Raw genomic sequence first — 21,978 nt, 5'->3', positions numbered from 1 at the left:
TTGGAAATGGATCAATTTACACGCAAGCTGTTTATTGTTAGTTAACTTGAATTCTGAGGCAGAATACGGGTCCCTCCACAGCACAATGCGCTCTCAGTGCTTTTTTCTTTTCTTTTTTTTATTTGTACATTGCACAACAGGAGTTTTGTTGTTTTTGTTTGAGGCATTTTCAATGCCAGTGTTTAGCTAGCTTAACAAACACTGCACATTTGCTTCTTAATTAAGGATGATGGTCACAGCACATTCACTTTCAATGTAAGTCTTCTTTTCTTCTTATTAAAGATGGCAGACGCGGTGTCTTCGTTTACAGTTTTCGGGAAGTCCACAAGCAAATAGTAAAGATCCTCCACCTCCAGTAAGACGTCATCCTGCAGAGAAAAATACATCCAGTGTGCTACTAAGGCTCGCTACAGGTCGATTATGTATTTCTTATGACATCCAGCTACACACTGACACACACTGGATTCTAAAGTGCTTCGTTATAACTGTTCAAGGGAGTGTGTAACCACTAACCTTGGACACGCTCAGCTGGCACTCTGACATGGAGCAAACCATTGGCAGCTCCACCATCAGTTCCACGCTGTCAGGAACTCCTGCTGCATCAGTCTTCACCTCGAGTCGATACTCTGGCTTCTGAGGCCCCACAGAAGCGGCTGAGATGACCTGGATCAAATCCTTCTTTATTTTCTCTGCAGGCCTACAGATAATTTGAGGAGCAGAGTCCTCTTGGTTTTCTGATTGTAGGGAGGAGATGTGCTGCAGGAGGGCAGCTGGTGTCTGACCAGCTGTAAAAAAAAAAAAAAAAAAAAAAAAAAAAGGACTATGGATTATCAGGAAAATTGTTTTAGGAGGTGAAAGGAGAGTGGGTAAAGAGCACGGGTTCAACATAAAGTGCTTATCAAAGCTTGTCAGGGTTGACAGACTTATTGCATTACCTGTGTCGGGTTGTTTGGGGGCACTGGACAACTTCTGAAATCCAAGCCGGCGGTGCAACTCATCTGGGCTACTATTTGGGCTACTGTTGACAACTCTGTACTCCTGCGATAACGTCATCCCAAGCTGCTTCTGGGCAAAGCTCAGGGCCAGCATATAGACCTGGTTAATCTCTGCTTTGTTCTCCCTACTTTCCTGCAGCAACACAGGATTTAATGCCACATCCAGCACAGTATACCAGCCTGTAAAGGAAAAAGTATGACTTTCTTGCTTGTGTCATGTAATACAAATGGCAGGTCTGCAGCTTGACACACCTTGATCTTCATTTGTGCCTGTTTCCAGTTTTCCAGTGTACACTGGTAAAAGCCTGCTGGGATCCTGAGGCGCAGGCACACATTTCCAGCTGCATATGTTGATGTACAGCAGGCCTTTCTTTGGTTTCTGTCACAGAAACACAGTGCTATCAAAAGGATCTGTCAAAACAAACTCAATTTCAAAGTTCTAAGTGGATAAAAGTCTAGCATCTTTGCAGAGTGAAGTAAAAGTCTGTGTTTCTCATGCAGCCTGTGTATTTTAGGATATATAAAGCAAGCACAGCTTACAGCTCCTCAGCAGAAATATTTTTAGGTTATTACTTTACTCTTGGTTGGATAAAAACAAGAAATGTGATGACAAAGCTTTCACAGCTTGTAATGGACTATACTAATTAATAGGGCTAGAAGTTATAATCCCTGTCAGTATAACACAGAACTGAGTGGGTTGGAGAAGCCATCTAGATGGGGTGTTTGCTGCTGACCATATGGGTATGTATCCATCAGCGCGACACATCATCAGCTTTGTACCCCAGCTTCATAGTGCATTTCCATAATTTCTCACAAGATGCCCTTAGCCAAAGCAGACCCACCACAGGCTGATCAGACCTGGGTGTATTTCACATGGCACCCACCAGTAATTTGGCAGGCCACACTGTCTCCTTCTGCTTCAGCCAGCCCCTGTGACTACTTTCTTTTGGCAACAGTGGCAAGCTTTTTGATTAACTTGTATTAGGCTGCCCTTCCTGATGCCTACTTCCTTCGTCAGTCTTACTGTGGAGCTGGCTGCGAAGCCCCTACAGCCCACTTCCACTGAATGGACCTCCACTTTCCAGCCTTGGTCCTCTCTCTCAGCTTGCTCATGCTTTCTTCTTGTCATATGCCTTATTGATTGCATCCTCCCAAGGGACAATCAGTTCTACAGTGAAGACAGACTGGCAGGAACTGGACCAGAGAACCAGACCTGGGTGCAGGTTGATTTCAAGTGTAAAGGTATATTTCAGGAAGATAGGGCTTGACATGCTGTTTCTCACCTTCCCAGATGAAGGTTGTTTGTTGCAGAAAGGTGGCTTTAACTTCTAATGAGTTGCAGTTAGTCTATACTCTCCTGACTAATAGCTACAGACAAGTTAGTTGGTTATGTCACCAACTATATCCTCCATGTGTTAGACTGCTTTTGCAGCCCACCCGGATGTGTTTGAGGGTTGCATACAAGGGACACACTGCTGGAGTGAGCAGAACATCATATGTGGGCTGTTTTGTTTTCATATTCCATAGCTCACTACATTTGATTTTTCTTCGTTTTATGCCTTCCCACATCATTCAGCAGCCTTGTTAAGGTTAGAGGACTGCTGTTGCACATTGAGTCGATTCCTGGCAGTCCCTCTCCTCCACCATCAGATGCCTGCATTACTTGGGTGAGCCTTTTGCAGAGTAAGTGCTGTTCCCAATCCAAATTCTTCTGTAATGTAATTCCTTGTACCAATGACAGGACCTGAGACACTGAATCATTTAAAAAAAAAAAAATTTTTTTGATGATGGGTACTGAGCTGTATCCTAAATTTTCTGCTATTAAAGTTAACTTTCCCTAATTTGTGTTTGAATTTAGAGTATATATTTATTTATGTTTTGGAGGAATAAAGGTGGGCTTCCTTTCTAGCTGAACCAAAGAATGTGCTGAGTAACACCTGTATGGAGTGGGGCCTACACAGGAAGGAGCCTTCACGAATGAAACTCACCAGTATTTCAGTGCAGAGGCAGGAGTCCAGCTCGGGCGGTGCTCTGAATTCAGCTCCTTCCTTCAACTGTTTCTCTATAAGCGTACGGTAGGCTGCAGGGTCATTTTCAGAGAGATCATCCAGCATGGACCACAGTTTGCTCATCTGCTGCAAAACATCCTCTGTACTGCCAGTGGAGCACATGTTAAGGTAACTGTCGTACTTTTATTACCAACTCTAGCTAGTTAGCAGAAAAAGTTTGTGCGTCAGAAAACCAGCCGGTCAGCAGTGTCATAGAGGAGCATGTGTTATAGAAACACCTTAAATATCCGACAAATATGGAGCAGTATCACACAAATATTTAAAAAAACCAAACCAAAACAAAACAAAACAACTAATTACGTTCTGTAGCTCATTAGTTGTAATCGCTAACACTAGCTAGGCCAATGTTGTCAGTTGCCATAGAAACTATATGAAACGTAACACTGTTGCCACCAGGCGGTGAGATGCGGAACTGCGGCTCAGAAACCACACATGACAATAAGAAGCATAATTTATTTTCAATACATGAAAAACATAACGTAAAAATGCATGTTGATGTTTTCAGTCTGTCTTTATGTGTACATTATATAACTGACACGTAAAATAAAAAGTATCATGTATAACTGTAGTTTTCTAACGTTTCCACCAGTTTCATCAGAAGCTTCCTTCCTTTTGTTGTCATGAGCCCTCCTCAGTAATTCTGCAAAAATAAGGAAAGAATTAATATTAGAAATCGCTGTTCTGTTTTACAGTTTCCATCTCAATCCGGCTGAAAATACAAAAAAAGAAAAAATTCAAATAGCGGCATGGATGAAACTAATTAGCGCTTTCTGCAGTGTAGTGATATAAGAATTTATTGTAATATTTTAGATAAGTAAAAGTATTATCCCTGTAAAAAAGTATTCCATGATATGTAAATATCCTCCGTTCAAAGAGTTGTTATCAGCAGGGTACTTCTACAAAAACAAATGACCTATTTCACAGGCTTACTTTGATGCATTTCTCTCAACATAATGTTTTAAAACTGGCAAAAGTGGAGCTAACTTTTTAAAAATATATATATATAATGAAATTATAATTAAGCTGATCATGTGTTTTGCGTGTATTTTTTAACTATCGAGCTCAATAAAGAAGTATCGAATGATACTAAACCTCTGTGCTGTCCTGTAAATAGTTAGTTATTGTTCACTGTAGAATTAAAAAATGCTGTTTACCTCTATCATCTCGTAGATCCATCCCAAGAATTTGGCCACTTTGGTGTAAACTCCAGGATGATTGGGCTCAGCACACCCTGTTCCCCAGCTGACGACCCCCACCAGCCTCCATACGTTGTCATCCTGGCAAACCAGAGGGCCCCCACTGTCCCCCTGGAGAGGTAGGCCCAAACACTGCTCACTACAGCTACTCATAAAAGAGAAGCTAAATCTAGTGGTCAAAACAAGCCTCTGACCTGACATGCGTCCACTTTTCCCTCTGTGTAGCCGGCACATAGCATCCGTGCTGTGATCTCTCCATTGTACATGCAGGAGCTGTTACATTTCTTTGTGCTTATTATTGGGACTGGCGCCTCTTTCAGGGTGTCGGGTGAATGAACTACGGGTGAAAGTTTCAATTTAGGACTGCTCCACTAACACACTTGGCTCACTCTGTCACCATTTGAGTATGGATTAGATTTGTAGCAGAGATGCATTTGTTTAAGAGCAGAGCAGTGTAGTAACATCTTACCCCCGTCGGGTTGCGTGTATCCCCATCCAGAAATCCAGCACTGTGTTCCTCCTGGAAGGGCATAGTCGTACTGAGGCAGGCAGATGGGCCTGATTGTGTCTAGTTAAAAGGAGGAATTTTGCCTCTTAATACATTTAAATAGTTACAAGAGACATTAAGTTGTACTGCAAATATGGTTGGATTCATAAGTCATGTTAAGAAGTGTTATAAAACCACCCTTCACTGAGACGTGTTTTACCACGTTTAGACTTCAGTGTTTGTCATGAGAAAGCTGTTTTCTCTTTAGTCTCTACGCTCATATCAAATCACAGCTGAAAAACAAGGAAGCTTTTATGATAGAGAAGCCAACTGTGGTCCTGTATACAACATAAAGAAAGTTGTCTCCCACTGAGATCAGAGCAAACAAAAAGGTAGCAGCCATACAAACTCACAGAATAACTTAAATATAACCGAATCTACATAAAATGCATTGTGTACAAAAATAGCCCTGTGTCTCTCTCATTGGATTCTATATGATGGCCTGGTTTTTTGTGTTTTGTTTTTTTTACACTGTACAGTATTTGCATATTCATGTATTCTGTCCTTTGGAAGCTACATCTGTAATTCGGTTCATTTTTATTTATGTGAATTCAAAACAATAGTCATTTCAAGGCTCCTTATGTTGTGAGGTAAAGAAGAAACAAAATTACAAAGACAGACCCAAAGATCCCTCAGGAGCCAGGAAGGAGAATAAATTTCAACGTCTCAAAACATCTGGAGGCGGTGCTTTAATTGTTGCTGAGACTGTAAGCTTATGTGTGAATCTTAACAGCTGATTCTGTGAGATGTTAAAGATATTGGGAGCCTTTTCATTTGAAGTGTATATCACTTGTTATGATTAGAAAAATTAGCATAGCAATAGCACTTATATTGTTTATGATAAATTGTTATTAGCATATGAAAAGGTAAACTGAAGCCAAAGTACTTTTTTTTTTTTTTTTTTTTTAAGTGCTGCGATGAGACTGACCTGAGAAATTGAACGGGGTCCGCAGCTTCATCAGTGCTATATCGCTGTCGTGGGTCCTGTGGTTGTAGTTCTTGTTGTAGATGATCTTCTCCACCGCGTAGCCTGCATGCTGAGCCGTTTTAGCAGAGCTGCGGGTCACAATGCCAGCATAGACCACCCAGCTGGATATCTGAGGTAGCCTGTAGCTGACATTTGGGAAAAGAAAAGAGAGAGTAGATACTGATACTGCTACACTGGTACAGCTGTTAATGACTGATTATTATCCTTCATCGTGGCTGCAACCTCTGACCTTTAGTACTTGTCAGGTCAGCAGTCTTACTTGTGTACACAGTGGGCAGCTGTGACTACCCATTGACTGGTGATGATGGAGCCTCCGCAGGTGTGACGGTTGCTGTAGTAAAGGCTGACCTGCCAGGGCCACCTGCCCAGCGCGGCCTCCACGCCCCCGATTATCCTGGGTAGCTTTGCTCGTGTGCCACACTCTAAAGATCCATTCATCAAAACGAAACGAAATTGGGTTGGTCAGAAAGAGCAGCAGCAGACGCCATCATTCATCCTGCTCTGATATAAAGCTTTTGTACAAAAACACTACTGGCCTCTGTGCGAGGCGCAAACTCAAATTAAAAGTTAAGTTTAATTTGCTCACCAAAACACTGCAAAGCGATAACCTTCCCTGTGATACAACTCCTCCTAAATGAAAATAAATTGGGTAACTAATGATGCATAATTAATGTATTAGCGGACGCAATTTTCCCTGCACCATTATGAGTGTGATGTCCTCTGACAGATTGCCTTACCTGAACTGCCACATATTTTCCAGGCTGCTCTTTTGTTCTGAGGTAATTTGTATGAAGCCGTCAGTGTAGTTTGGCCCGATATCAGTAAGGTTCACTCCTTTATGCTTGGTCAGTCTGGTAAGGGAACATTTGAAAAATGGGTGGGAGCGAGTATTGAGATAATTTAGTCTCATGAGGTGTGAAGCAAGATTATAAATGAGGTATTAATAGATCATAAATAAGGTGAGCCTTCAGCCTAAAATTAAACCAAGTTTGAGAATGGGCTCTCAGCTTTTTTAAATGGTGCTATAAAGAAGCAGTGTGTGATCCTCGCAGGACTGCGAAAAAGCATCACCTCAGATAACCCAGCTGTCTGCAGACCAGTGTTCCCAGCGAAGAGTTCCACCTCTCATAGCATACTGGAAGCCAGGTGGGCAGCTTCCCCAGCTGGATCTCCAGGAGGGAGTTCTCAGGACTGATTCTGTAAAACACTGAACCTGATTGATTGAAAATCCCTCCAGAGACAAGCTCTCAGTCAACGTTAATGATCAAGCCTCTTCTATGAGTGGGAAATGATTAGGAAAAACACAAGTATCTATGCTAATGTAGTCAGTAGAAACAGATCATTATGTGTGATGTTTTCATGTCGGTCAATGGGCATCTCTCAGGAGTGAAGAGAAGACAACAAGTAGCAGCTGCTGAATTTTAATTTTTGTTACTATTCAATTAAGAAACACTTCAGAGGTGACCCATGACCTGATATAATGAAGTATATACAATAAGCTAAGCAGCCACGCATTAACGTGCTGCATTATAATTCATAAAACAGTGAAAGAAACGCTACCACGAGGGAGTAAACACAGACCTTTCCGCGAGTCCGATGCGGAAATATCCTCCGTCACATTGCAGAAGGATGTCTCCTTTGTATCCCCAAGCCCCACTGGGCTTTGGGAGGACGATGGCCTCAGCAAAAGTTTGACTAAAAGTGGATTAAAAGAGATAATCTTTTAATCAGGCTGCAAAATGGGCAGCAAAACGTTGTTGATTTTTCCTAATATTACCAGATTATCTGAATGAGAACCCAAAACGGACCAGCGTCTGAGACAGCAATAAAATGTCATTAAATATTGTTCATTTCTATCTGCAAATCCAGCTAATTAGAAAACAGCTAATTAAAAAACAGATTCATTTTTCAAAATTTTCTCTATCTTAACTTGAATGTTGTCGCGTGTTTCCATCAAATTTGGGAAACTTCAATGCAGTAAATAAAAAATCTAAATTGGGGCAGCTGAGCCCAACATTGCCCTGATTTTTAGCTGGTGATTAAAGTAAGGCTCCAAAAACACAAACAATGAATAATACATTTTTCATGTTGTCCATTAAAATTGTTTGACAGTCCATTAAATCCAAGAGGTCCTTATTTTTAAAAGTATCAGTTTGCTTACACCAGAAGCCTGATTTAGGGAAATATCATTTCAATGCAATGATTTGCCAAACAATAAAAATGTGTGTTTAACTACTAGCTGTACAAAGACGTGAAAAGTTTACGTTTTCTTAAAATATATTCTCACTTTGATTTTAAAAGTTCTGATGAGAGCAACAAAACCCTGGAAAAGTTGTGGAAGACTAGATAAGAAAAAAGAAACTGGAGAGGAAGATCTCACAGCTGATTAGTTTAATGAGTAACATGATTGGGGATAAAAGAGCATTCCAGAGAGGCTGACTCTTTCAGAAGAAGAGAGACGGGTTCACAACAGCTTCAGTGTAATGATTCTCAGTCTAAAACTGCTAAGGACTTGAGGAATGAGGTATCTGCTGCACATAATATCATTAAAATTCAGAGAATCTAAATAAATGTATGGAAAAGGGTTAAACAAAAACAATCTTGAGTTGCTTGAACTGCATTAAAAGCTGGTTAAAATAAAACTCAGTGAATGGGCTCAGTAACACTCGGGTATCTGCAACTACAAGTTAAAAGATGAATGCCTCACGGTTCTCTGGGCCCGAGCTCATTCGAGATGGACTGAGGCAAATTCTGTGGAAAACTCTTTTGTAGTCTGACTAATTAAAAATCTGAGATTGTTTCTAAAAACCATTTTCCTCTGAGCTAAAGAGGAGAGGGACCAATGCACATCAATGCACAGCTAAAATGCCAGCATCTGTAATGGTATGGGGATCCATTAGTGGACATGACGTGCGTAAAAGGCACCGTTATTGCTGCGTGCAGAGAGGACTTAGAGGTTTTAGAGTAGCATATGCTGTCATGCAGCATAACAATGCAACAATGTGGTTTTCAGGTCAGATTTATGCGTGTTTCAGCAAGACAATGCCAACCCACATTCTACACATATTATAACGTTATGGCTCTGTGATAAGAGAGCAGCCAATTAAATCAACATTTAGCTACCAGGACTAAAGCTATTGGTCTCCTCGGTGTTGTTAACACAAAAGAAAATGATGCAGCCTGATCCCAAGTTTTCTGAAACATGCCCGAATAGTTTCTCCGTGTCAACATTAGATATTCAATTTTTGTAGGATTTGAAACTGCTGTTTAATTTGTTTTTGCTAGTATTGCATTCTGGTGTCATTTACAGCATTCCAACTAAAGATGTCTCTGTGAGCTTTTCAAAGCTTTGACAAGCAGCTCCTGCTGTATATTTATCAAGAAAATAATTGAACCTTTCAAATGCTAACATGGGATTCAATAAGCTCTGTCTAAATTTACATTGACCTTAAGATTCACAGGCGTTTGAGTATCTCAAACTGGGCCGTTTGCGCATTCATTTCCACTTCCTGTTTCTTACTGAGCTCATTTAGAGATTCTTTCACAGACACAATGACTCACCTAGAAACCAGACACCTACAACTAATCCTCCGAGAAGTCCGACTGCACACACCGCTGCCAGCAGCCTCACCAGCCTGTGAGCTAAAGCAACAGTTAATACTGGAGTTAATGCTTGTTGAGCTCCGATGGGAGCCGAGAGAAACTGTTAAATGTCAGCTGTTAGATATTGCACACAGATGCACAGCACAGACACAGTTAGATTTATTCAACACTAAATCTATGGGCTAGGCTTTCACAAGAAAGCGCTGCTGTACATCTCGGCACTGCATTGCAGATGTTGTGCAACAGTACAAAGTCTCATTATTCCATTTAAAGCAACGTGTTAGTGTTTTTTTTCTTTTTTGCACAAATGGAGCAAGATTGTTATTGAAGTCTGATGTCTGATGCCCATCGGGCGGTGCACTGCTGGAGCTTACCTTGAGTAGTAGACTGAAATCCTTTTAACCAGCCTTGCACTCCTTTGGCCCCTGCAACTCCTGCTGTTTTCTCAGAGTGAAAAGGATGACTGACAGCCACTGGGTTTTCAATCACTGATAATGTGTCTCCATCAAGACTCTGCAAGAACCCCCAGTGGACATGTCAGACCTCAACTTCCATTTTATTCTTATTTTATAAAGTTTTGCTAAGTTTGCTTACTCTGGACAAAAACTGTGTTCTGACCATTTGCTCATCAGCAGGAGTCTGCCTGTCACGCTCTGTCTGTCAGGTTTAATTAAGAGGACAGGTGTTTTAACACTGACCAGTCCAGATGTGTGAAGTCAGATTTGTACAGGCGTGTGTCACGTTTCTTCCTGGGTGATTAAAGTATAATGAGCATTGAACTACACTTCATAATATGAGGCTGCGTTTTCTGTTTGTATTTTCAGAGAATTTTTTTATTACTTTGATGTCTGAGCGTCTGTGTGCGTCTGTGTGTGATTGTGGAAGTAGCATCTGCTTCTAAAAGCAACATATTGAGAGCACTGCAGTAATTATAATAAAGCTCTCCATAAATGTGAGATGCAGACTTGGAATTATACAATTACAGCACACAGTCAGTCTAAATAAATCCCATACCATCTGCTGTCATGTAACACTGTGGTGTTTGACGCAAGCTAAACATGTAATTTTGGATATGTAGTTTTTGTAGTCCAGGACTGGGGGCGGTTTCAGAAATCTAGATTTAGATAAACCTGTACTGTGCAAAGAAGCGTTGTCTATTTTAAGCATGACTGTGGCACAGTGAATTCTGGTTAAATTAAAACTTTTATCAAGCAACGATCAGCTCCATTTACCCCGGCAGAAAATGTTTGGATTATACAGACGTTTTACCCTTGGTGCCCCTGATTGATACCATGGTGTTAGTGTTGGGCTTACGTTTACCTGGGGCTAAGGTGTCATTTCAGTTAGACTAATCTATGAGTAAACTTAAGACTGGTTTCAGAAAGTATCTTTGTGAGACCAGTCCCCGATTAGAAATTTCACACGACAGGTTAACAGGCACATTATTTAGAAAGAGAGGAAGCATTAGAAGGGGACAAACAGCTGTTTGGATCTAGGTGTAAAGAGGAGGTAACGGTTATGTTGTTGTCAGGCATGCATACATTAGACGTACATTAGGAAAGGTGTAGTGAATGTCGAGTTCCCCTTTTCTTACCATGTTTTCCTTGCATACAGTCCTGAAGAAGAATCAGCAGTGTCCGTGCTCATCTGTAGGCCTGCGCTCGTGGTGCAAAGGTCTGTCCCGCTCGCAGTCGATGCACCATTTGCCATTTAACAGAATGCAACTCTGGATTTTCCCTTCACAAAGAGACAATGAGGTCAGCAGCGGTGGCACAGAATGAAGCTGTTGTTTGTCCGGGGCGGGTGGGGGTCGTGGGGCCTGTGGAAGCAAGCTGAAACGGGTCTTTGTAGGAGGGGAGCATCTCCAGCGAGATGCGAGGTAACACTTTTCACCTGTGCCAAAAGATTGTCTATTTTCACCCGAGACACGTTATTACCTGGCAGTTTGTAGGTTCTGAGAAAAGGTCATTATTGGAGATTGTTGAAAAGTCTCATATCACGTCAATCCGCATGATTTGAAATCCAAAGCTATCATCTCAGCACTCAAGAACAAAATGAAGTCTGTTCTGTCTGCCTGCTGACAGATTAGACTTTCTCTTCTCTCTTCACTTTTCAACTGACACGCCGTCAATTTTTTTTCTTGTTTTTCTGTATTTTAAGCATCTTCTTTGTGTTATTAGGTGATTATAAGTGGCCCCAATGACTCGTTTATTCCAAAAATAGATGAAATAATTAACAGCGGTGATGAAGAAGACGTGAACTGTTTGAAGAGGGTGAGGAAATATCTCGAACTCGCTCGGAGAGGAGCTCAGAGCCCGCCATTAATTCATTTCCTGAAGAGACATTAAATTCCTATTCCGAGGATACGGTGAATTAGACTTGTGTAGTTAAAAGAGCATTTGATACAGGAGTTATTTATTTCTATCATATGGATGATGTGGGATTAGAGTCCAGGTGAAGCGAACGACTGCCAGGAAGAAAATTCCTCCTCGTCTGACTGTCAAGGCCAAATCCAAAAGATGACCCACATCTACTCGGCTCATCTAACAGGTGTCATATGGAATTATTTGGAAATCAAACACAGAGAAATGAGCATAGCGGCAGCACCGTAAATTGCGTGTAATGGAACCGCAGCTGAAATTCATATTGGTAGGGCTGTGAGGTTAATAATATTTGATGATATTAGCGTTGAGCTGAATTGTTCTATTGCAGACTCAAACAAGAGCAAGGAGAGCGTAGCTGCTGTTTGGTCATTTTCACAGGGATTTCATGTCTCCCTCTTCTGGTGAAATTTGTTTTCTCAGACAGCCGAGTAAACAGTGATTTATATAGCTGCCATTCACTTGTGAGAAACTGTTTGCGAAGATGAATGAAGCCATTTTCAGTCAGGGATATGCACTTGCATTTGTTTATGTGTTCTGTTTTCTTGCATGCATCCTCCTTTTTGTTTTTTTGCTTCTCCTGGTGCTACAATATGCAGTCTGTGATCTAGCTGCAGTACGAAAATAGCTTCTGCTTTCATACTTTGCAGAAATTCTCCATGTGTTTTATGGTTTTCTTTATACTTTTCCGGTTTTCCATGTTTGAAAGTAATAGACACATAGACATAGAATTTATTTAATCCCAAAGTGGGGAAACTCAGTAGCACAAGGGATGGTAAGAAAAGTGAATTAGAGCTATATTGGAAAATTAAAAATAGAAAGAAAAAAATAGATAAATAAATAAGAAAAATGAGTGTACAAAAAAGCCAAAATACTATGCTGTGTGCAGATAATTACTGTATACACCCAGGTAATTATTGTTATTAGTATTATTTGTATATGTACATAAAGTGCAGTGGGAGTGATAATGATACACATGTATTTTAGCTAGTATTTATCCTGTGTGGATATTTTTACAGTCTGACTGCCGTCGGGATGAAGGACCTGCGATAGCGCTCTGTCCTGCACCATGACTGTGACAGTCTGCTGCTGAAGGAGCTGCTCAGGGTTTCCGCAGTCTCATGCAGGGGCTGAGAAGTGTTGCCCATAATGGACTTCAGCTTGGCTAACATCCTCCTCTCACCCACCTACTCTAAGTTATAATAATAATAATTTAAACAACAAGGAAAACAGTCTGGAAATACCTGTATGACGGCTTTCTTGTTTCTTTACTTGTATGGATCGTGTTAAGAGCACAAAGAGCAAACTGTCAGATTCCAGTTGAGGTGTTGTTGTAGCTCTGTGTTCTGTTTTTGCTGGTCGTGTCTAATGTATCAGTAGTTGTTAAGAAGGGAAAAGCGTGGCCGTTAACTTTGATAATGGCAAAGTCGTTAAGAACATTTGTGAAGCGAACATGCGATCTGATCTGATGCTTGACAGAAATGTTTCAAACCAGCCTCCTAATATGCTGAGGGATCATTTTCTTTATCCAGAATCCATTGTTCTGCCACCAGACGCATGCTTTGCCATCAGGATATATTAAGTTGATATGTAGATTTTTTTTTTTTTAAATGACTTTATTCCATTTTTTAAATTCTTTTCTTTTAACTGTGAGGTTTTGCTGTTACAGTTGCTTCTGTTATCTCGAATCTCAAAAGATTCTTCTTCATCTTCCGGCTGCTCCCTGTTTTCTGCCTGAATATTACCTTATCCCTTTCATCCTCTTTGTCACACCAACCTGTCCTTCTTCACTTCATCCATGAATCCCATCTTCCTTTTGCATCCATATTCAACATCCTTTACCCAGTATATCCACTATCCCCTCCTCTGTTCCTGTCCAAACCATCTCAACCTTTCCTCTAACTTTGTGTTTTTTAAACTGCTCCACCTCAGCTGTCCCTCTGACACACTAATTTCTAACCCTGGCCATTCTGGTCACTCTCATCAAAAACCCTCTCATCTTCAGCTCCGCCACCTGTCGACTTGTTAGCACCATTGTCTCCAAACCATACATCATAGCAGGTCTCGCTACCATCTTGGAAACCTGCCCTTTCACTCTTCTGTCACAAATCACCTCTGACACTCATCTCCACCCACTCCACCCTGCCAGCACTCTCTTCTTCACCTCTCTTACGCGCTTTCTGTTACTTCGGATGGACCTTCACTCCCTCTGCTCGTTCCATCTTCGCCCTTCCACCTACTCCCTCTCATTCACACACGTATTCTGCCTTGTTTCTACTTACTTTCATTTTTATTCTCTTCGGTGCATACCTCCACCTCTTCAGGCTTGCTCCACCTGTTCTCTACACTCACTATAGATCACAGCGTCATCTCCAAATGTCATAGTCCACAGAGGCGTCCGCCTGACCTCATCTGTCAACCTGTCCATCACCACTACAAACAAGAAGGGACTCAGAGACGCTCCCTAATGTAATCCCACCACCACCTTGGACCCATCTGTCACTCCAACTGGATTGTCCCAATGTCCCGCACCAACTTCAAATACTTCACTGCTACTCCTGATTTCCACAGTAGTACCACACTTCCTCTCTTGACACCTCATCATGTTTTTTCTTGATCCACAAAGACAAAGTGCAAGTCCAAGTTTATCCATTTTTGTTAAACTTTTGTAACAGTTAGTCAAGACATGATAATAAATGGGAAACACGCCTCTGATAAACAGATATGTTATTATAAAAATATAATCTCAATCACCAAAAATTAAAGCTTCAAAGTGATATGAAGCTGAATCAACTTTCCTTTTTAAAACTATTTAAAAAATAATGATAATAACAGTAATAATAAGATGACCTTATAAGATGCCCTTTATTAGTCCCACAGGTGGGAAATTTGTTAAACACCATAATGGTTGGATTTATGTCTCAGTTGTCATATAAACACCTCGACCACCACAAAACTAGATCGATAACGGATCATGACAACCTGGGTAGAACCTGGCTCATGCATCTCTCCATCAGGAATTTAAATTTATTAAGACCCCCTCACCCCCACCAGTGCGCCCACAACAATAACAGTAGTCCCAGTGTTGACCACATTCATTCATTTATTCATGTATCACAGTGTGAGGCTCCACTGTGAGGACGCTGGCTGCTGCCCAGTTTGGAGCTGCATCTATCTCTCTCTCCGCTCTGAAGGGGTGGGGGTTGTCTTTCTGCTCGGTGCACTGAGATTTGATCAGCTCCACTCTTATCTCAGCCATTAGTATGTGTGCCTCTGTCCAATGTCCAGACCTTGAACATCAGATGCGGTCCCTCGGTCCCCACTCGGAAATCCCACAGTAGGTTCTAACTGAGCAGAAGAGAGGGATTGCTTTTTTTTTGTTTGTTTTTCAAGGTTTGGGCAGCTTTTGTCTCAACTGCTTCCCCCCCCCAAAGTCCAGCCTACCAAGGCATTTAAAAACAAACTGTTTATGTGGGCTGTCAAGAGTGCTGTGCCAATAATGCTTTTGGCTGTGACCCCTCAGCAGAGACGGACATTAAAGGTTGGAGTGCTCACAGATCCAGGAAGGGAAGTGTGGAGCTTGTTAAGGACACAATCCAAAATGCAGTGGTATGTGTGTGTGTGTGTGTGTGCATTAAACACACCTCCACAGATCTGTCAGGCACTTCTTGATTAACACCACCTGCCACATTTCCAGTGTGTACCTTTGTGTTTTGTTCTTAAAGTAAGACTTATTTAAAGGAGCAGAGATAAATGAGAAAATTTATATCACTCTGTCTGTCAGATAAATGGGAGGCTAAAAATAGGAGACAGTGAGATTGGCTCCACATAAAGACTGGAAACAACGGCGAGAAATTGTAAACCTGGCTTTCTTTCCAAAATCTTCCTCCGTGCATTACAAAAATAGCATGTTTTATCTTTAAAACTTTTGGAAGCAGTATATAAAGCTTTTATAGATGCGGTAATAATCTGGTTGTGCAGAAAGGTGACAAATTGGTCCAAAGTCTCCTTCAACTGGATTAAGATCTGGTGACTGAGAAAAGCATAGCACGTCATTCACATCGTTTCATACTCACCACACCATTCAGTTGCCCCTCTTATTCTTTGACAGGGAACATTGTCGTCACTCAGGTGATCACTCAGAACAGTGTTGTACTGATTTGGGGTCAGGTTTTTTCCTGGGTATCTTATAACTAAGAATCTTGCTATGAGGATGAAATAAAGAAAGACAGAACATGAATGAATCATTGATTTTACAGAATACATAGATCTTTACACAAATTTTGAATTCTACAGTATGCAGAAATGTGTAGCATCGAGGCAGAATGATAAGAAGGCAGAAAAGAGAAGAAAATTGGACTATCTGATAAAATAGGCACATTAATTCAGATTTCTCCAATTTTGTAAAAAGAAAAAAAGGAGACAGGTTTTCTTATAAGCCTGGAGCTTCATGCAGTTATTCAGCCAGCATTTGAGATGATGGAGCAGTCTTTTTCCACTTGAACAGCAAAGTAGGGTGGAAGAAGCCTCAGCTAAACATGGCAGTCGCAGGGGTAGGATCAGTAAGTGTGCCACATGCATCTGAGAGGGCCTAAAAAACACGGGCCAAAAAATCCTCCTCCTGCAGACAGGTCCAAAGCATCGGGCTCTGCGGGGGCATCAAATGAATATATTCAGAAATTACTGAACTGAACCTTAACTTTGCTAAAGCATGCCTGTTGGCTCTGTGCGTCTGCAGTGTCATAGCACAATCACATGTTGCCACTGTAAGCCGCACAGGTAATGAGGCAGCACGAGGTGAGGGCAGGGTTTTAAATCCCCAGTGGCCACACACACACACACTCACTCTGACTGTCAGCTTTTCGCTCCCTCTGTGCTTCGATAATTGTACTGCTCTACTGGCTGCCAGTGAGCTCTGCCTTCTGTGGAGCAGTAAATCCTCTGAGCTCTGAGCCCTTCCCGCAGCCAGAGCTGGATGTGAACTGTAGTAACACACTGCCCTCTTGTGATAGAGTTGAAGACCTCCATTTAGGATCCACTAAGGATAAGCTTGCAGTTAAATCAACATAAAAGCTGGATTAATTCTTGTGTAAAGTAATATCCGTATGCGAAGTGATAATAAATGCAAGGAGATTACTTTCTCAGTCTGATTCCTTGGCCTCTCCTGTATATTAAATGTGTAGGAAGTCACAGTAGGAATGCCACACGCTCCTTTATAAAGCTCCAGTGTCTGTGGCTTTTATAGTTACATTTCAGATTTGAGGTTTTGTTGTGCAACATATTGTAATTACAGAACAATGCATTTATGACAGGTCTAAGCGTGAGTATGGCCTCATCGCTGCATACCATCTCTAAATGGTATGCAGCGTGCAGTCTGTATTGAAAGTGGCAGGATGAATAAATAGCTGTCATGTATGTGTTTGTATCTTGTCTTGTAGAGGCTAATGATAGTGAGAGTGGGTAAAAGCAGAGATGCTCCTCACCAGATGGCGGGTAATGCGGTTTGCTTTAGCTGCCCACCACGCTCACTCTAATTAAACAGAGGAGATTACATTAACACTGCTCCCACTCAATCTGCTCCTCCACTGAGCGTGGCCTTGGACTGACGACGGAGGTGGAGGGGTTAGGGAGGTGATTGTCATTTTTTTTTTCTTTTTTTCCGAGGCAAACTTGTGCATTTGCTTTTAAAGCTAAATTATTTTCCAGGAAATTAAAGTTAGATAAGGTTAGAAAGACCAGATTCAGAGAGGAAAAAATAAAAACATCCACCTGTTACCCATGAGCAAGGCAGTCAGACAGACCCATCTGCTCTTCTGAAATGGAAAACAAAACTAATAACCACTGAATGAACCATAAAGCATATTATAAACATAATACAGACATTTTTAATGGAATAAAATCATTTTAAATATTTAAATCCAGTCAGTACCTGAATTAATAAAAGAAGATTAAGTACTAATAAAATTACACATGGTCGTCTCTTCTAAAATTGCAGTTTGATTTACTAATTGAGGTTATTTGATCGCCCATTGGTAGCTGAACTTTCTGATAATGCACCTGGCTGTAAATTTCGTAAACGGTAGAAAAGGGTTTGTTTACGTTAGTGTCTCTCAACCTTTCAATTTCTTCTCAAAAACGTGTATTCCAGTATTTTAATAGTACCACTTTAATGTGCATTTTCACACTGAGTCATTCATAAGTAACTGGACATCCAACAGAAAATCTAAAAGTTTCTCATGCAGTTGTTTCTGCATTAATTCATGAACAACAGAGTTCACATGTGGCACAGAGCTGATTCATGTGGAGCTGTCTGTCAGTTAGGAGCGGTGAACCAAATAACAAAGTAAATCAAGCAATTTACCTGAGGTATATCGAAGGTAGCTGGTTTTCTGGCAGCTGGTTTCAGTCAATAAAGCAGGAGTATGCAGGAAAACTAAAAAATGACAAATGAGCTGGTAGATGGAGGATAACGAGTCTTGAGGATGTTTAAAAAAAAAGAAGGAGCCAACACCCTCAGAAAAAATCTGGCTCATCCCAAGGACGAAACACCCAGCACTATCTAAACAGCTTATCATATGCCGTGTAGAGAGAAATCCTCGGACTTATACATAGGAGAAACTAAACAGTTACTCCACAAAAGCATGGGACAGCATAGATGACTCTGCAACAGTCAGCTGTACACCTGGACCTAAAGGACAAAGACGTCTTTGGAAGATGGCAATCTTTAAATTTGGACCAAGAGGACTGATGATGACAGACTACTAAAGAAGGCCATCTATGTCCACTGTGAATGACCATTATTGAACAGAGGTGATGGCTTATGGTACCTGCAGTACGCTGTTGAGTTCCCGTCCCAGGCGCTTCAGCTTCCACTCACACCTTGCCTCAGGTGACCTCAATGGGTCACATGATGGATCGGGCAAAGTCACAGTGGTTTCAGCACTGTTGAGTCCTCCTGTTCATTTCTGGTTTTTGAATTTATCAGTAAGAGAATCACAATCATCATCATCTCAGTATAAGAAATAATACCATTAATGTAAGGACTCACAAATGTCAGGAAATACCTGGAGGGAGACTGATGAAACTAGTCGAATGGATGCGATTGAATGTTGAAAGAAGTGGAAAAACTAGAGGGACAAATACTTTTAGCCCTGAAAAAAAAAAGCTAATAGAAAAAAATATTTTTCTATCAGCTGGCACCACATGTGAAACTTACGGTAATTACGGTAACGGTAATTGGAGCACACTTGAGCATAAATGTGGACAACGATGCGAGCCCTTATGTAGGTTACATCGTAGACTCTAAGGCTCCTCACAGAAGTCCAAATCAGGCATCAGCCCCTGGTGATGGTAATGAACCATGCTTTTTTTTCCACACTTTGGCTTCCACTCTGTCCTGGTCGTTGTGTCCTTGGGCAAGACACTTTACCCTACCGCCTACTGGTGTTGGCCAGAGGGGCCGATGGCGCAATATGGCAGCCTCGCCTCTGTCAGTCTGCCCCAGGGCAGCTGTGGCTACAACAGTAGCTTGCCTCCACCAGTGTGTGAATGTGAGAGTGAATGAATCGTGGCATTGTAAAGCGCTTTGGGTGCCTTGAAAAGCGCTATATGAAATCAAATCCATTATTATTATTATTATTATTATTATTATATGATGACTCACATGTGGACCTTGACTAGGGGTTAAATACCTCGGACTCTCCGCAATTTGTTTGTAGAACGCAAGAAACCTTGCGAGATGTGAAACGTCTTTACAAACCTAAACAAGTCCAGTTGCCTTCTTTTTTTGATTAACAATGATTAACAGATCACTTAAAGACCCTAACCTCAGAGCATTCACAACAAGATGCAAACCACTGTGGTACGCCTGAAAAACAGAAAAACTAGATGGAGTTGGCAAAAACACACGAAGAAACCAGCACAGACCTGGAAAATCATCAACCCCTGTCAGAATGATGGAAAGTGAAAAGTTTGGAGGGAAAAAATGGCAACAGCTCATGACAAAAAAATGTCATCGATCAAACGCTGTACGTTTGCTATTGTTTGGGCATGTATGGTTAGTAGTGGAACTGCCACACTGGCATTTATTGATGTGTTCACTGCTGATGCAAGCAAAAGATAAAAGGTCTTTACAGGATAGTCCTGTGTACTCGGCCACAGTCAAAGGTACCACAACTCATTAAACAACAATTCAGCAATCAAAAGTTTTCAAGGTCAAGAGGTCAAGCCAAGTCAGTGCCTTGATCTCAGTCCGATTTAGCTGTATTCTCCTGTATTCCACTAAAGGCAGAAAGACCCAACAGTTAGCACGAGATGAAAATAGAAACCCTGGAAGAGCATCACCAGAGAATACAGTTTATTAATATCATAAGATTTATTTATCTTAGTGATTAGATAAAAAATCAGTTTTTTTTTAAAAGAGAGACTTGACCAAAAGGATAGCAGACAATGTAATGATTTTAATAGGCAAAGACGCAAATGCAACTATCACACTACATAAAACACAATATCCAGATCTCCTGCCATAAAAGATAAAGGCTGAAACGGTTACAGTTTGAAAGTTGTTTCTTGTTGACGGGTTGCCAGTCCATGACAGGGCTACCACAAAGAGAGACACAATCATTCACTCACCCTCACTACCGATTTGGAATCATCATTTATCCTAACATGCGTGTCTTTGGCCTGAGGAAACAGGCACAGGAAGAATATGTAAAGTTCTCTGGAAAAGGCCTCTGGCTAACCACTGCACTACCGTTCAATTTGCTATCCCACACAGTTCTTTTTACAGAGGACTGTCTGCAGTCCTGTGAAAAACTAAGCACACAACATCATTCAGTAGCTTGCAGAACCACCTTTAGCAGCAATAACTTGAAGTGATCGTTTTCTGTATGACTTTATCATTTTCTCACGTTGCCGTGGATGAATTTTGAGCCACTCTTCTTACAGCCTTGCTTCAGCTCATTGAAGTTTGCAGCCAAAGTGCTTCAATCAGGCTGAAGTTTGAACTTTGGCTGGGACATTTCAAGACCTTGATTCTTTTCTTTTTCATTGTGTTGTTGTGCGACTCGCTTGGGACAAGCTTTAGCTGTTGGACAGACTGCTTCATATTTGACTCTAGAATATTTTGGTATACAGAGGACTTCATGGTCGACTTAATGAGTGCAAGGTGCCATGGCTGCAAAACAAGCCTGAATAATGCTCTGCTTTACATCTGAGGTGTTTGTGCTGATATGCTGTGTTTGGTTTTTGCCAAAGTGTTGCTGTGCGTTATGGTCAAAGATCACCACTTTGGTCTTCTCAGTCTAAAGGACATTGTTCCAGAAGTCTCCTGGTTTGCTCAGATGTAACTTTGCAAACCTTGGCTGAGCCGTTGTGTTATTTTTATAGAGAATTTGCTGAGATGTCCACTGCTGAGAATATTGATGCATTGTGTTAACCCACTCCTAGGTGCTCCAGACCAGCAAACTGTCAAAAAGTCTGCTTTTATAGAGGTGGTCACACTTGCTGGTGACCAGTCATCAGCACCTGGATGCTGCTTACAGTCTTAATTCCTATGAAATCATTGAGAGTGCTGTTAGTTTTTGACTGTCCTTTTCACATGACTGTATTGATATAAACTCCGATTAAAGCTTGAACATGGTACCTTCAAACTGAATGCATTGACAATCAGAGCCCAAGAAAAAGAACAAGATAGTTAGCCCAAATATTTATAAACTGGTCTGTATGTCTACAATAAGTGAGCAGTTAAGTTAAAGAGAGTTGTGATTACTCTTTAGCCTGAATTAAGATTGAGATATCCATCAGATGAAATTCTTTCACCAGAAAAACAAACCAAAGAAACATTGTATAACATGTATCTTTATTTCATCCGTTCAGCTGTTAATATCGCACCTCCCTTAACCCCAAACCTCTGTTTCAGGACCGTGTAGGTGGTCCTAAACCTTTGTTTGGGAATCACTGCATTCATGCTACTTTACACTATAAAGGACCATCTTCATTTGGTCTGAACAAACGAAGATTATATGAAGCCGTTTTAAAATAAGTTCTTCTATAGCATTAGTAATATACATACACATCCTAAGGTTTCCTCTAGTCCGTGGAAAGTAATGAACACTGCAATGTACTGTAGCTTATATGAAACTTAAAATATCCCTGAGTGAGCTGAAAAAACGCAGAGCACTAGAAAATAAGAGTGTTGT

At 41.1% G+C, this 21,978-nt stretch overlaps 2 protein-coding genes and 1 long non-coding RNA gene across 10 annotated transcripts in view; 1 reads left to right on the top strand and 2 right to left on the bottom strand.

The window, feature by feature from the left end:
* Positions 1–11: 11 nt before the first annotated feature.
* pih1d2 (PIH1 domain containing 2) lies at positions 12–3,431 on the bottom strand. Its single transcript, XM_003455051.4, has 5 exons — positions 2,984–3,431; positions 1,248–1,374; positions 936–1,175; positions 514–785; positions 12–368 (listed from the first exon to the last, which is right to left on the bottom strand). Exons 1-5 carry the CDS (start codon positions 3,164–3,166, stop codon positions 234–236), a joined length of 957 nt encoding a protein of 318 aa, XP_003455099.1. The 5' UTR covers positions 3,167–3,431; the 3' UTR covers positions 12–233.
* LOC109194417 (uncharacterized) overlaps positions 3,035–21,978 on the top strand; it is a 77,561-nt gene continuing 58,617 nt past the window's right edge. For 2 of the 3 annotated variants that reach the window (XR_003213857.1, XR_003213855.1), the window contains exons 1-2: positions 3,035–3,172; positions 4,235–4,379. This is a non-coding gene — a long non-coding RNA (uncharacterized LOC109194417). Of the gene's footprint in view, positions 3,173–4,234; positions 4,380–12,798; positions 13,169–21,978 lie in introns of those variants that run through there. The other variant, XR_003213856.1, reaches the window with a different exon arrangement.
* tmprss5 (transmembrane serine protease 5) lies at positions 3,504–11,129 on the bottom strand. Of its 6 annotated transcripts, none has more exons than XM_025898351.1 (13): positions 10,993–11,107; positions 9,773–9,911; positions 9,357–9,437; positions 7,377–7,490; positions 6,867–7,008; positions 6,533–6,646; positions 6,382–6,425; positions 6,055–6,217; positions 5,736–5,920; positions 4,730–4,828; positions 4,455–4,597; positions 4,219–4,371; positions 3,504–3,704 (listed from the first exon to the last, which is right to left on the bottom strand). In XM_025898351.1, exons 1-13 carry the CDS (start codon positions 10,993–10,995, stop codon positions 3,696–3,698), a joined length of 1,389 nt encoding a protein of 462 aa, XP_025754136.1. In that variant the 5' UTR covers positions 10,996–11,107; the 3' UTR covers positions 3,504–3,695. The 6 variants fall into 6 exon arrangements, with proteins under 6 accessions (XP_025754136.1, XP_019223190.1, XP_025754137.1 ...); XM_019367645.2 differs by having other exon boundaries at positions 6,867–7,002; XM_025898352.1 differs by lacking the exon at positions 9,357–9,437.

This window comes from Oreochromis niloticus, linkage group LG14 (genome assembly GCF_001858045.2).
Source record: "Oreochromis niloticus isolate F11D_XX linkage group LG14, O_niloticus_UMD_NMBU, whole genome shotgun sequence".
Lineage (NCBI taxonomy): Eukaryota > Metazoa > Chordata > Actinopteri > Cichliformes > Cichlidae > Oreochromis > Oreochromis niloticus.
This window is presented reverse-complemented; position numbering and strand designations above follow the sequence as displayed.